The 13,637-nt window shown below is 44.7% G+C and overlaps 1 protein-coding gene across 1 annotated transcript in view; it reads left to right on the top strand.

Annotated features, from left to right (window-relative positions):
* The window catches only part of RHPN1 (rhophilin Rho GTPase binding protein 1), a 51,908-nt gene that overhangs the window by 33,665 nt on the left and 4,606 nt on the right, over nucleotides 1-13,637 (top strand). Inside the window, exons 9-12 of the mRNA XM_070941948.1 lie at nucleotides 909-1,065; nucleotides 2,292-2,411; nucleotides 7,746-7,940; nucleotides 10,776-10,852. Of these exons, the coding sequence (XP_070798049.1) occupies nucleotides 909-1,065; nucleotides 2,292-2,411; nucleotides 7,746-7,940; nucleotides 10,776-10,852 (549 nt within the window). The remainder of the gene's footprint in view (nucleotides 1-908; nucleotides 1,066-2,291; nucleotides 2,412-7,745; nucleotides 7,941-10,775; nucleotides 10,853-13,637) is intronic.

The raw sequence follows: 13,637 nt of genomic DNA, 5'->3' as shown, positions 1-13,637 counted from the left end.
GATGGGTCAGGTGAGGGTTACATCAGGTATGGGTTATGTCAGGTGAAGATCTTGTGATGGGTCAGATGAGGGTCATAGCAAGTGAGGGTCATGTCAGGTGAGGGTCTTGTGATGGATCAGATGTGGGTTGCATCAAGGGAGGGTCTTGCGATGGGCCTTGTGATGGGCCAGGTGAGGGTCACATCAGGTGAGGTTCATATCAGGTGAGAGTCTTGTGATGGGTCAGGTGTGGGTCACTTCAGGTGAGGGTCTTGAATGGGGGTTGCATCAGGGGAAGGTCTTGTGATGGGTCAGGTGAGGGTCACATCAGGTGAGAGTTATGTCAGGTGAAGATCTTGTGATGAGTCAGGTGACGGTCATGTCAGGTGAGGGTCTTGTGATGGGTCAGATGTGGGTTGCATCAAGGGAGGGTCTTGCAATGGGCCTTGTGATGGGCCAAGTGAGGGTCACATCAGGTGAAGGCCTTGTGATAGGTCAGATGTGGGTCATGTCAGGTGAGGGTCTTGTGAGGGAAGGTCACATCAGGTGAAGGTCACTGGCAGGTGAAGTGTTGGTTGAAGAGTTGGTTGAAGGTCAATGCTGTCTCTGGTTGGCTGTGCAGTGGATTTGGACGCTGAGGGGTTCATAGGCTGGTTGAAGTTCGATGGGTCTGTTGATGGAATTGCGTGTGGAGGGCCAACCCACGTAACCCCTCCCCATCCGTCACTTCCCCTCCCAGTGACCCTCACCTGAGGTGACCCAACCTCCACCCCGAGCTACAGAAGTTCACCACCATCGCGAACCCGCACCATGCTATGGAATCCGCCAAGCCAGATGTTCTTCTGGTGGCCACCGAGGGACACTGTCCTCTTCCTTGCTTGCCTCCTTGGACTTCCCGTCTTCAGCTTGCCCTCTCTTTCCCTCCCCAGGTGGAAGAGGTCTACTCCTTGGTGCACCAGACCATGGCCCAGCCCCACGTCAAGGACTACGTGCCTTTCTCCTGGACCTCCATGGTGCACGTCAAAGCCGAGCACTTCAAGGCCCTCTCGCACTACTACGCTGCAGTTGCCCTTTGCGACTGCCCCTGTGAGTAACCACGGCTGCCAAGAGCTTCTCTTGTTCTCACGGAGGACTGTCTGAGGAGGGGGAGAAGGGAGGGGAGGAATTATGTAGGGAGGGAACAGATCTGAGCTGTATGTAGAGCAGCCATGTTATACGGTGAAGCCTCTGTTTTTTCCTTTTTTCCTCCCTTCCTTCCTCCCTCCTTCCTTTCCTTCCTTCTTACCTTTTTTCCTTCCTTCCTCCTTCTTTCCTTCCTCCCTCTCTTCTTTCTTCCCTTCCCCTTCTCATCTTTCTTCTTTTCTTCCTCCCTTCTCTCTTCCCTCCCTCTCTCCCCTTCTCTCCTGCCTTTTTTCCTTTCTCTCTCCCACTTCTCCCTTCCCTCCCTGCCTTCGTCTCTTCTTCCCTTCCCTTCCCCTACTCATCTTCCTTCCTCCCTCCCACTTCTCCCCTCCTCCCTTCCAATTTTTTTTACTACTGGTTCTGTGGGCATGGCTTGGTGGGTGAGGTGTGGCTTGGTGGGCGTGGCAGGGGAAGGATACTGCAAAATCCCCATTCCCACCCCACCCAGAGGTGGCATTTGCCAATTCTCCGAACTGCTCAAAATTTCCTCTACCGGTTCTCCAGAACCTGTCAGAACCTGCTGGATTTCACCCCGATCAAAGCCAAAGGTGGGGAAACGATGGTCCCTTTATGACTTGTGGACTTCAACTCCCAGAATTCCCAAGCCAACATGACTGGCTCAGGAATTCTGGGAGTTGAAGTCCACAGGTCCATGCCGGCTCAGGAATTCTGGGAGTTGAAGTCCACAGGTCCATGCCGGCTCAGGAATTCTGGGAGTTGAAGTCCACAGGTCCATGCCGGCTCAGGAATTCTGGGAGTTGAAGTCCACAGGTCCATGCCGGCTCAGGAATTCTGGGAGTTGAAGTCCACAGGTCCATGCCGGCTCAGGAATTCTGGGAGTTGAAGTCCACAGGTCCATGTTGGCTCAGGAATTCTGGGAGTTGAAGTCCACAGGTCATAAAAGGGCCATGGTTCCCCACCTTGGTCTAAACCAGTGTTTCTCAACCTTGGAAGCTTGAAGATGGGTGGACTTCAACTCCCAGAATCCCCCAGCCAGCGCTGCTGGCTGGGGGATTCTGGGAGTTGAAGTCCACCCATCTTCAAGCTACCAAGGTTGAGAAACACTGGTCTAAGCCAAGAAAGGTCCAGCAACTCTCCATCCCTTCTTCCTACCTTCTCTATTTCTGCAGGCACGTCCGAGGTGGATTTTCCCGAGCATGAAAAAGCCTTCCTCCAGTTTCACGTTTCCACACCGGAAGGACCAGCTCCTTTCTTACTTTTGCAAGACCAGGAAGCGCGCCGGCGACTAGGTGAGTGACCCCCCACCCCCGCAAAAAACACCCAGGTGCACAAATGAAAGTCAGAGGTCTGACAAGAGCAGGGACATCTCCTAGGCTGCTAATAGTGTCAGTACTCCTCAACTTAAGAACCATCAGTTAGCAACTGTTCAAAGTTACAATGGCACTGAAAAAATGGAATTTAACCGGTCCTCGCACTTATGATTCTAGCAACATGTCCAAGGTCACGTGATCAAAATTCCAGTACAGGTAATTCTCGACTTACAACCATTCGTTTAGTGACCGTTCAAAGTTACAATTGGCACTAAAAAAAAGTTATTTGGGTCTGTTTTTCAGACTTACGACCATTGCAATACCTCTGTGGTCATATGATCAGAACTCAGACGATTGGCAACTGGCATGTCTTTATGACTGTTGCAGTGTCCCGGGGTGATCCCCTTTTGTGACCTTTGACCAGCAAAGTCAATGAGGAAGCCAGTTTCGCTTAACAACCGGGTTACTAATTTAACACCTGGATAGCTCTGCAGACTAAGCACTGTAATTTAACACCAGCTGTCTGCAATTACTGCAAGTTCAAATCTCACCAGGCTCAAGGTTGACTCAGCCTTCCATCCTTTCTAAGGTAGGTAAAATGAGGACCCAGATTGTGGGGGCAATAAACTGACTTTGTATAAATATACAAAAGTATGAAGGCTATTGCTTAACGCATTGTAAGTCTCCGGAGTCTCCCTGAGTCTCCGGAGAAGGGCGGCATATAAATCAAATTTAAAAAAAAAAAAAAAACACCTGCAGTGATTCACTTAAGAACGGTGCCTAGAAAGTTTGTAAAGTGCAACAAAACTCCCTTCGCCACGGTCTCGCTTAGCAACAGAAATTTTGGGCTGAATGGGAGTCGTAAGTTGAGGACTAACTACAGTAGTGGCCAAAATTGTGGAAATCTTTTGGGAAAAGTGTATTTTTGAGGTTTGATGGCTAATAACACCACTTTTTTTTTTTTGGAGTTTCAAGATAATCCTATTCCACTGCTGGAAAGGCCTGGGAATAGCCCAGATCTTAACCCAATTGGAAATCTAGGGAGCCGAATAAAGAAACTTGTTAGTCAGAAGCGACCCAGCAATAAAACCCAGTTAATAGAAGCTATCATTCAATCTTGGTTTCACGTTATAAAAAGCTGCAGAACTAAAAGTCTTGGTTCACTCCATGGGAAGACGTTGTAAGGCCGTAATTCATGCTAAAGGTTACCCAACTAAGGATTAACTGACATGGTGATAATTGTTGTATATCTCATTTTTTCTATGTGTTTCACTTTTCTTCCGTATACTGTAACTGCTATTCTAACAGCAAATCCTTCATAAAAGTTACTGCATTACAATCTTGATTAAATTATCTTTCCATTGATATAGAATTTTATGGTACCACTCCCAAAAAAAGTGGTGTTATTAACTAGTTTTAGAAAATACATTTTTCCCAAAAGGTTTCCACAATTTTGTCCACTACTGTATATTGGTTGGAAAAACTGTTTTCCGCAGAACCGGTCCCTGGTAAGATCCAAAAGATTGGGGGAACCACTGCCCTATACTACCCCAGACAAATGGTTCTCCAATTTCTTTATTCAAATTTATTTATTTAGCATATGGCAAATATATGGACTTATAGCAGTTCAAATGTTAATGTCCAGTTCTCCCAGCCATTCAAGGACAGGGTGGTCTATGTTAAAAAAAAAATCAGTCATTGGGCCAGTGTAAGCTCTTGATGGACATTCGGACACAATGTGGTGGATATTTTGTTGAGGAGCGCCACAGTCACACTGAGGGGTAGAGATGAGATCCCACGTAAACAATGAGTCCTGGCAGACACCATGTTGGGTAGGAGTTGTGGCCCGTCAGCGGCCTGTGCAGATTGTAGCTGATTCCAACAACAAGGAGGCTGGTGTGGTGCTGCTCCAGCAGCCTGTGCAGTTGGCGCTTGAGTTGGACAGTGAGGAGGCTGGAGAAGATGTGATGCCAGAGGCAGGGATTCAGCCAGGGCCTTCAGAACCTCCAGAAGCTTCCATGGGTGAAGAGGATGAAGAGGAGGAGCCTCTTCTCGATGCACGGGCGCGCAGAGCTGCCAAAAGGCAGGAGTGGCTCCTCAGGAGGAGGTCTCCTCGAGAGTAAGGCTTGGGGCTAATTGGCCACTCCCTTAGCCTATTTAAGGAGGAATGCCGACTGAAGCAATTTGCAGGGAACAACTTTAGTTCAATCTCCTTCGCGTCTGGATTCTCTGCAAAATTGTTTCTGGGCTTTCTGCCAACTCTAGTAAGACTGTGATTACCTTATCTTAGAATTCTGGTAGGCTGTTAAGACAGTTTATTAACAGCTTTTTGGTTGATAAAGACACAGTTATTTGAGTAAAATAAGCTTTGTATAGAGTTTATGTGTGCTGCGTTCTTTGGGGTCCGTAGCTGGGGCAGAACAGGTAGGGATCCTTTTCAGAGTTGACCAATGCTGGTGAGGAAGGTGGCACCTTTTGTGTAGGGTCATCTACATAACTGCCTGTATCTGGGCATTCAGCAGTCCATTTGGCTTTCCACTGTGTGTTGACGTCAAAGTTGTTAGACAATTGTTGAGCGAGTGCCAGAGAGGGCTTCCTGGATTTAAGCCTGCCAATTGATAGATGAGGAAGATCAGCGTGCGCAGGAAGAAGTGGGTTTCTCATAATTTTGGACCTTTCTGGAATTGCAGTTCCAGAAGCTTCTTCTTCTTGAAAACCTCCAGTCAGGGAGCTCCTTGTCAGACCTGGAAGCCATCTTTTTTGTTGGATCTTCAGGCCTGCCACGTTTACTACTGTGGGAAATTGGGAGGGTGGATTGTATGTAGCCAGGGTGATACGTAGTCATAATAACATCCCTTTCTCAGAAAGTCAAGGACATCTTGCCCTGCATCTGGACAGTTGGAACAGGGAGGCATCTCCAGTTGGGATGGTGCTTGGATTGGACCTTGTGATGGACATGTGGGCGCAGGGGAAGGGATTTGGACTTTCTTTTGGGTGGGGAAAACCTGGAAGCTTTCAGATTTGGGTTTTCCCAGATGTGCCAATATGACATCTCTCATAAAATGGAACTTTGAGGGAACTTCAAGCCTCGGAGTTTTCTTTCGTTGGGGGTGTTCCTTGGAACCCTGACACTCCCACAGCTTCTGGAACCATCTCTCTCGTCTCCTAGCCAACCAAGCAAAACTTTGGTATTGTGACGTTAATTTGTGTCGTGGATTCCGGAAGTGCCAACATCCAGACCCATAATGTAGACTTGCTTCCTATAAGGGGCAACATTTTTTGTCGGTGTGAATTGTAGAACTTCTCGTAGAACGACTTCCATTTTTTAAATTAAGCTCGTTCGGTCCACTTGGAAAATCATATTTAAATTTAAGGTAAGGGTACCAGAGGTTTTTGTTTTTTTTTAGCCAACTCTCAAAATTTAGAGGACAGTTTTGCTAGGGCAGTTTCTCAGTTGTGTTGATGGATGGAGCAGGTGTGATGTTTCCTGAGCACTGAGGGGTTTATTTTTTTATATAATTTTATTTATGGTTTTTTTTTCTTCAACATATATAAATATTTAGTGAACAGTACATTGTCTGGGTCGATTTGCTTTATACAAAATACTAGTAATATTATTTAGCTATACACAATGATAATCTTTCAAATTCTAAGATTTACATATACATTTTGGTTCTGATGTATTATATTTTGTAGCAGTATGTAATGTTTTCCCAAGTTCTACTTTCTGCCTCTTATTTCTAACCCCTAATACAACAATTCCCATATTAAGAAGTATTAGGTATCTATCCATCATCTCTTACTCTTTACTGTTTAAGCATTATGTGATCGTAATCTGTCAGCTTCTAACATTTACTTATACATACAGTAGTGGCCAAAATTGTGGAAAACCTTTTGGGAAAAGTGTATTTTTGAGGTTTGATGGCTAATAACACCCCTTTTTTTGGTGGGGGGGAGAGTTTCAAGATAATCATATTCCACTGCTGGAATGGCCTGGGAATAGCCCAGACTTTAACCCAATTGAAAATCTATGGAGCCGACTAAAGAAACTGGTTAGTCCGAAGCGACCCAGCAATAAAACCCAGTTCATAGAAGCCATCATTCAATCTTGGTTTCACATTAGAACAGCTGCAGAACTCAAAGACTTGGTTCACTCCACGGGAAGACATTGTAAGGTCATAATTCATGCTAAAGGTCACCCAACTAAGGATTAACTGACATGGTGATCATTTTTATACTGTATATCTCGTTTTTTCTATGGTGACCATTTTTGTATATCTCATTTTTTTCGACCTGTTTCACTTTTCTCCTTTATACTGTAACTGCTATTCTAATAGCAAATCCTTCGTAAAAGTTATTGCATTACATTCTTGATTAAATTGTCTTTCCATTGATATATAACTTTACGGTACTACTACTACTCCCCCCAAAAAAGTGGTGTTATTAGCTAAGTTTTAGAAAATATACTTTTCCCAAAAGGTTTCTACAATTTTGGCCACTACTGTAGTAGTTATAGTAACTTATATCAGGTAACAGTATGCATAACAACATTTTCCCAAGTTTTCGCTTCTAGCTCTATTTTCTAATCTTTAATCAAACAAATCTCATATTAAGATGTATTCTATATCTATCTATCATCCTTTGCCCTTTTTAGTATTTCAACTCTTTTAGTATTTCAACTATTTTAAACTGTTTTTAAATTTTGTATGTCCTGTTTTTTACTTTGGCTGTTCACCGCCCTGAGTCCTAATTGGAGAAAGGCGGTATAGAAATTGAAATAAATAAATAAATAAATAAATAAATAAATAAATAAATAAATAAATAAATAAATAAATAAATAAATAAATAAATAAATAAAATAAAATAAACTCTAATTGACTTTTTGATCCATCTCCCATGCTTCTCCCTTGGGATCTTGTATCCCTCTACATCACTCATGTTTAATCTAAATATTCTATCTGCTCTACATCTGCCTTGTTGTCTACTCTCTAAAACAGGAGTCTCCAACCTTGGCATCTTGAAGACTTGTGGACTTCAACTCCTAGAATTCCTCAGCCAGCTTTGCCAGGAGTTGAAGTCCACAAGTCTTAAAGTTGCCAAGGTTGGAGACCCCTGCTCTAAAATACCCATCAGTACCTCTTTTGTCCTTTCTAAGGGATCTTTCTCTCTGCTCTCTTCTATATCTTCTACTGAAGGGGTTTATGAGAAGGATCAACCAGGTCCTTTCAGAAAAGTAGCCAACTCAAGACTGTGGCGTTGGGCTGTGGCGTTTTGATTCTCCAAGGTGGACATGCGTGAGTTGTGTTTTTGCAGGGAAAGCTCACCTCAAGAAAGCCATAATCGAGCATGAGGAGGCCATGAGGATCCACAGCTTGTGCAAGATCTTGAGGAAGATGGATATCTTGCAGGAGGTCCTCTCACTGGCCCACAAACGGTCCCTCAGCAAGTACTCTGAAATTGACCATGAGGAAGATTTCTTTGAAACCGCGGAAGCCCCAGACATCCATCGTAAGTGAACCAGTAGATAAGCTGGGCTTTTGTCTCCCAAAAAGTTGTGATTCATCAGATGGCAGCCCTTGCCAATCTTGGCTGGATGTGAGTTGGAAGGGACCTTGGAGGTCTTCTAGCCAAACCTTCCTGCTCAAGTAGACCAGTGGTGAAATCTGAACCGGTTTACTACTGGTTCGCTGGCTGTGCATGCGCACCACACACCAAATGTGAGGTGTGGGTGTGCACACACACACAGTGCACACCAAAAGGAGGCTTGGGAAGGAGTTAAGGATATTCTTGGCTCATAACCGATGTTATGGGTTATTGAGCAGAGTACCCCTTGAGTATGCCCATGAAAGCGGCTGAGAGTGAATAAACACAGTTAATATACTGACACACTGAGTTGTGGTAGTCTTTTACTTTTAGGAAAAAGCAAAGCAAAGCCCAATAACAATCCAAGTCATACACAGATAAGGCGATAGTTAAAATATCAATTCAGGGATATTCCAAGTACAAAGTCTTCTTACCAGTTGTTGTCATTACACAATAAAACAATTCTTCTTGAGTTTCAAACAGGAACAAGTTCAGTATTAAAACATTCAATAATTAGTAGAAAGCAACAAGTAGCTATGATCAAACAGTGATCATGCAGAGAGAATAGGTAGAGAGTAACAGCAAATAAGCAGGTAAAATGGTGTAGTATCCACACAAGCCATGATTCAGGCTTTCCCTTAAGTACATTGGCTACAGAGCTTAGCCAATCAAGATACAGGATGATGCAATACAGTCTTAAAGCAATATAATTCCTTTTGACAAACATGTATTGATAGTTTATATATTGCCTGACCAACTAGTTAGACAATAGCCATTTCCTAACAGAAGGTAAGTAGAACAGCGCGCGGGGGTGGGGTGTGATCAGCTGTGGCGCGCGATCGTTGGAGCCTTTTTTAAAACTTTTTTAAAGCATTTTTTTACGATCGGCTCACACGAGCTGGTTGTAAAAAAAATGCATTTAAAAAGTAACAAAAAAGTCTCCAACGATCATGCGCCACAGCTGTGATCGTTGGACCCTTTTTTTTCTCTTTTAAAAGCATTTTTTATTACCGGCTCAGGGGAATAGGTAGTAAAAAAAATGCATTTAGTTCCAGGTTGCTTTTCTCCTTGATGAGTTTCCATCCGTTGCTTCTTGTCCTGCCTTCAGGTGCTTTGGAGAATAGGTGGACCCCCTCCTCTTCTTTGGGGCAGCCCCTCAAACATTGGAACGTGATATCATGTCACACACCTAGCCCTTCTTTTCACTAGACAAAGACATATCTTTGGTAGTACAGTGGTCTAAAGCACCCTGTTATTAACATCAGCTGCCTGCAATTACTGCAGGTTCGAATCTCGCCAGGCTCAAGGTTGACTCAGCCTTCCATCCTTTCTAAGGTAGGTGAAATGAGGACCCAGTTTGTGGGGGCAATAAGCTGACTTTGTATAAATATACAAAAGTATGAAGGCTATTGCTTAACGCATTGTAAGCCGCCCTGAGTCTCCGGAGAAGGGCGGCATATAAATCAAATCCCAAAAAAAATATCCAGTATCTAAGATCTACAAGCAAAGCCATGTAGGTCTTTAAAGGTTAAATTAATCCTTGGAATTGTGCCTGGAAACCTCGTGTAATACAACACCCGCAACATAGATGAAAGGTAGCTATAACAGCTGTGGCCTGTTGGCATGCAAGTACCATATTTTTCAGAGTATAAGACGTACCTTTTTCCCCCCTAAAAGGGGGTGAAAATTTAGGTGCATCTTATACACCGAATGTAGTCCCGCCCACCCAATGGCCCCCACCCTTTGGCCTCTGCCTCGCAGCAGTTATCTCCTTGCAAGCAAACAGCAAGAAGAAACAGCTCGTTTCAGCTTCAGCACAGCCTAATTAGCACAAGTTGATTGGATCGGCCTCCCGACTCTCAGCTGTTTTGCTCTCAGCTGTTTTGCGCAGGGCTCTGCTGCTTGCTGCAAGGAGGTAAATTGCTGGGAGCAGATTTTTTTTTTCTTGTGCTAATCGAGCTATGCTGAAAACGAAAATGAAAGTAAAGCAGGCTGTTTGCTCTTTGCTGCAAGGAGGCAAAATTGCTCAGAGGCAGAGGGAGATTTCTTTTTCTTCTTTTCCTCACCAAAAAAGGTAGGTGCATTTTATATGCCGAAAAATACGGTAGCTACAGTTTGCTCTAATTCCAGTTTCTGACCAATCTTCAAGTGGGGTGCCACTCATCATACATTGCAATAATCTGCCCTGTGGTGACAAGGACATGAATGAGTGTCACCTTGGCCAGTTGGGTTGCGGCCAACACATTGACCAAAACAAGGTGAAGATCTCTTGGCCATAGCTTCTACCTACCCTTCCGATAGTAACCATAAATCCAAGAGGACCTTTAAGCCACAGAGTTACATTTTCATGGGGTTGCTGCCAACACAACAGCTTTTGGAGCAGACAACACAACATTAAAAAAATTAAATAAATAAATAAATAAATAAATGGTTAGGTTCATCCATGACCTCCATTGACCAGTAGCAAAGACATGTTTCTTTGGTGTTTCATGAAGGATCAGAGACCTGATTATGCTCACTATTAAACTCTCCCTTCATGGCTTCTGAAGTTCTAAGTGTCATTCCAGCTCTTTTTTTAGATGTTCTAGGTTGTTCTAGGTTGAAGGACTAGGAACTTGCCCAGAGTTAAATTCTGTATTTGAGTGAATGGAAAGCACACTTTTTGTTTTTGGTCTTAGATCCATCTTCAGTGTGAACTAAAGTATGGAAGAAACCAGGTTCCAAAGTTGTAACGTTTTCCCTCCTGTTGTATTCTTCTAGCCAAAACACATCAGAGACCTGAAATCAAATCTCCTAACTTCTCCAAGGTGAAGGTCATCGACATCTTTCATAGACTGGTAAGTTTGATACCTTCTGTGAGAGAATTGTGTTTGTGTGGACAGCAAAGGTCCTGTCCTCATAGAACTAGAATTCAAATAGCCCTGTGTGTTGTGATTTCCAGTATACACTTGTGCACTACCATTGCATGGTTCTTCAACTTTCATAAGAATTCACATTTACCCAAGAAAGTTGATGGACCCAAGAGTACAGTTGGAGTAAAATTGGAATTTCCTGATAGACTTAGTTGCCATCAAGTCGGTTCTGGTGATGGCAAGAACCAACGTTCACCATCTCAACTTGTCTCCAGAAATAATGAATAGCTGTTCCAAGGACAGTGTCATCATCTCTTTGATCCTGTCAGGGTTCCAAGGAACACCCCCAACGAAAGAAGACTCCGAGGCTTGAAGTTCCACAAAGTTCCATTTTATTAGAGATGTCATATTGGCACATCTGGGAAAACCCAAATCTGAAAGCTTCCAGGTTTTCCCCACCCAAAAGAAAGTCCAAGTCCCTTCCCCTGCACCCACATGTCCATCACATGGTCCAATTAATGCACCGTCCCAACTGGAGATACCTCCCAGTTCCAGCCCTCCAGGTGCAGGGCAGGATGTCCTTGACTCTTTGAGAAAAGAATGTTATTATGACTACATATCACCCTGGCTCCGTACAATCCCCCTCTCCCAATTTCCCACAGTAGTAAATGTGGCAGGCCTGTTGACCCAATATAAAAGATGGCTTCCAGGCCTGACACCTTCCTTCCCTCAACTTTTCCCAAGAGTAATCTGTAACTTTTCCAAGGATCTTCCAGTGAGGCTGTCCATTCAGCCAATGCATTATCTTTCCATTCTACTTTTTCCTCCACTTTGTCAGTAGAATAATTTTGCCTAGGCCATATCTCCTGGTGCCCCATGACCAAAGCATGTGAAGTTTTGGTATTGTTCTGTCCCCGTCCCACATACGCACCCCCACAGACGGCCCGGAGTTAATAAGCCACGCGACAAAATTTTTGAAGATAAATCTGGCAGCAACCCAGTGGCTAGCTGCCAATTCAGACTTTACTCACACAAAACAAAGATTAGACTGCAAGCATTCTGATAAAGCAGGCAAAGTTTCCGCAATACTAGGATTAGTCCAAATGCAGTCCGACAAGGCAGGCAGAAGTCCAGTAACGCAGAGATCATGGATTATTTCTAGTTTTTGCTCGTCACAAACTGAACCGGCCACCACACCCACATTTATACCCTGTGGGGTGTGGTCCAGTGACTCAGCTAATCTCTGGCACGCCTTCCCCTCTGCTGCGCACGCTTCTCCCTGCGCCTCTGCCGAGGGTCCAGCCAGCACTTATCTTCATCGTCGCTGTCCACCTGTGGCTGCGGGGATGTGCTTGGCTCTGGGTCTATCTTTTGGCCTTCGGTGTCCTCTGGAGGCATTGCCAGAGAGGAGGGTCCTGGAGAGGGAGGCCTTGCCAACTCCTCTCCCTCACTCTCAGAGTCTGCATCTGTCGATAGCCCAGGCTCAGGCAACGGAGCCACAACAGGTATCAGCTCAAAAGAAGAATTGTCCTCTGCTTGGCTATTTCCTCCTGCCCACATTGTAACTAACCTCCAGAATTTGCTGACCAGTTAAGCATGGAGAAGTCAAAAGGAGGCGAAGTTATTGGTGGAGAACGTTCTGTCAGAGGCTCTTAACCACAATGGTTCAGTGGGCCTTAGAGAGGCCAGACACAGTCGATCTGTGAGTGTTAGTTGATGGGGAAGAGTGATCAGAGTGACAAGTGTTAATGTGGGGTCCTGGGTGCTCTCTGAGCATGGTTGCTTGCTTGCAGACATTTCATGACCCAACTACGTAACATCATCAATGCTAGAAAGAAATGGGGTTTGCTCTTATTTTATATACATGTGGCTTGCCCTGTCAGTGTTGGTGGGAGTGTTCTTGCTGGTTCCTTGATTAGGCTGTTGTTTATTGTTTGGTTGTTGGTCCACTCTTAATCGTGGTGTTAATCTCTAGATCTCTAATCTCTAGAGATCAATGCTCCCTCCTGTCAGCGTCTCAGCACTGACATAGAAAAGGGAGGATGAAGCCTGAACTTTTGCCTGCTAAATCCCTTTGAAGATTCGGTCTCCTCGGAGATGAGGAGGGGGGAAACATTCCTGTGAACTGACGAAAAGGGAATCAGGAGAGTGACTTGGAAGATAGCCAATGAGAAGCAGAGAATTGGGGATCGGAAAGGGAGGGATTGGGGGGCGAAGGTCAGTATTGACCGTCTGTCAGGTTTTGATGCTATCTCAAAATAAATGAACTTCCAAACTGCCAATCTTTAAGGAAATTTTCTCTTTATTCGAGCACAGCAACCTGATCCTGACTCTTCGTGGTCAGTACTGATCTTTGCCCCCCAATCCCTCCCTTTCCGATCCCCAATTCTCTGCTTCTCATTGGCTATCTTCCAAGTCACTCTCCTGATTCCCTTTTCGTCAGTTCACAGGAATGGTTCCCCCCTCCTCATCTCCGAGGAGACCGAATCTTCAAAGGGATTTAGCAGGCAAAAGTTCAGGCTTCATCCTCCCTTTTCTGTATCAGTGCTGAGACGCTGACACCTCCCTTCGAGCACTGATGATGTTCTCTAGTTGGGCAATAAAACATTTGCAAGAAATCAAGCAAGCTTAGAGAGCTCCAAGGACCTCGTAGTTGTTGTCCTCCTCCTCCTCCTCCTCCTCCTCCTCCTCCTCCCCCTGCAAATCCTACTCCCTTCTAAAACGGATGATGTTCTCCAGTTGGGCAATGAAATGTCTGCGAGGAAGGAAC

Source organism: Pituophis catenifer, unplaced genomic scaffold (assembly GCF_029215685.1).
Source record: "Pituophis catenifer annectens isolate HBS135680 unplaced genomic scaffold, rPitCat1.0.hap2 SCAF_3, whole genome shotgun sequence".
Taxonomy (NCBI): Eukaryota; Metazoa; Chordata; class Lepidosauria; order Squamata; family Colubridae; genus Pituophis; species Pituophis catenifer.
Note: the sequence above shows the minus strand (reverse complement) of the source record. Positions and strands in the feature narration are given on the sequence as shown.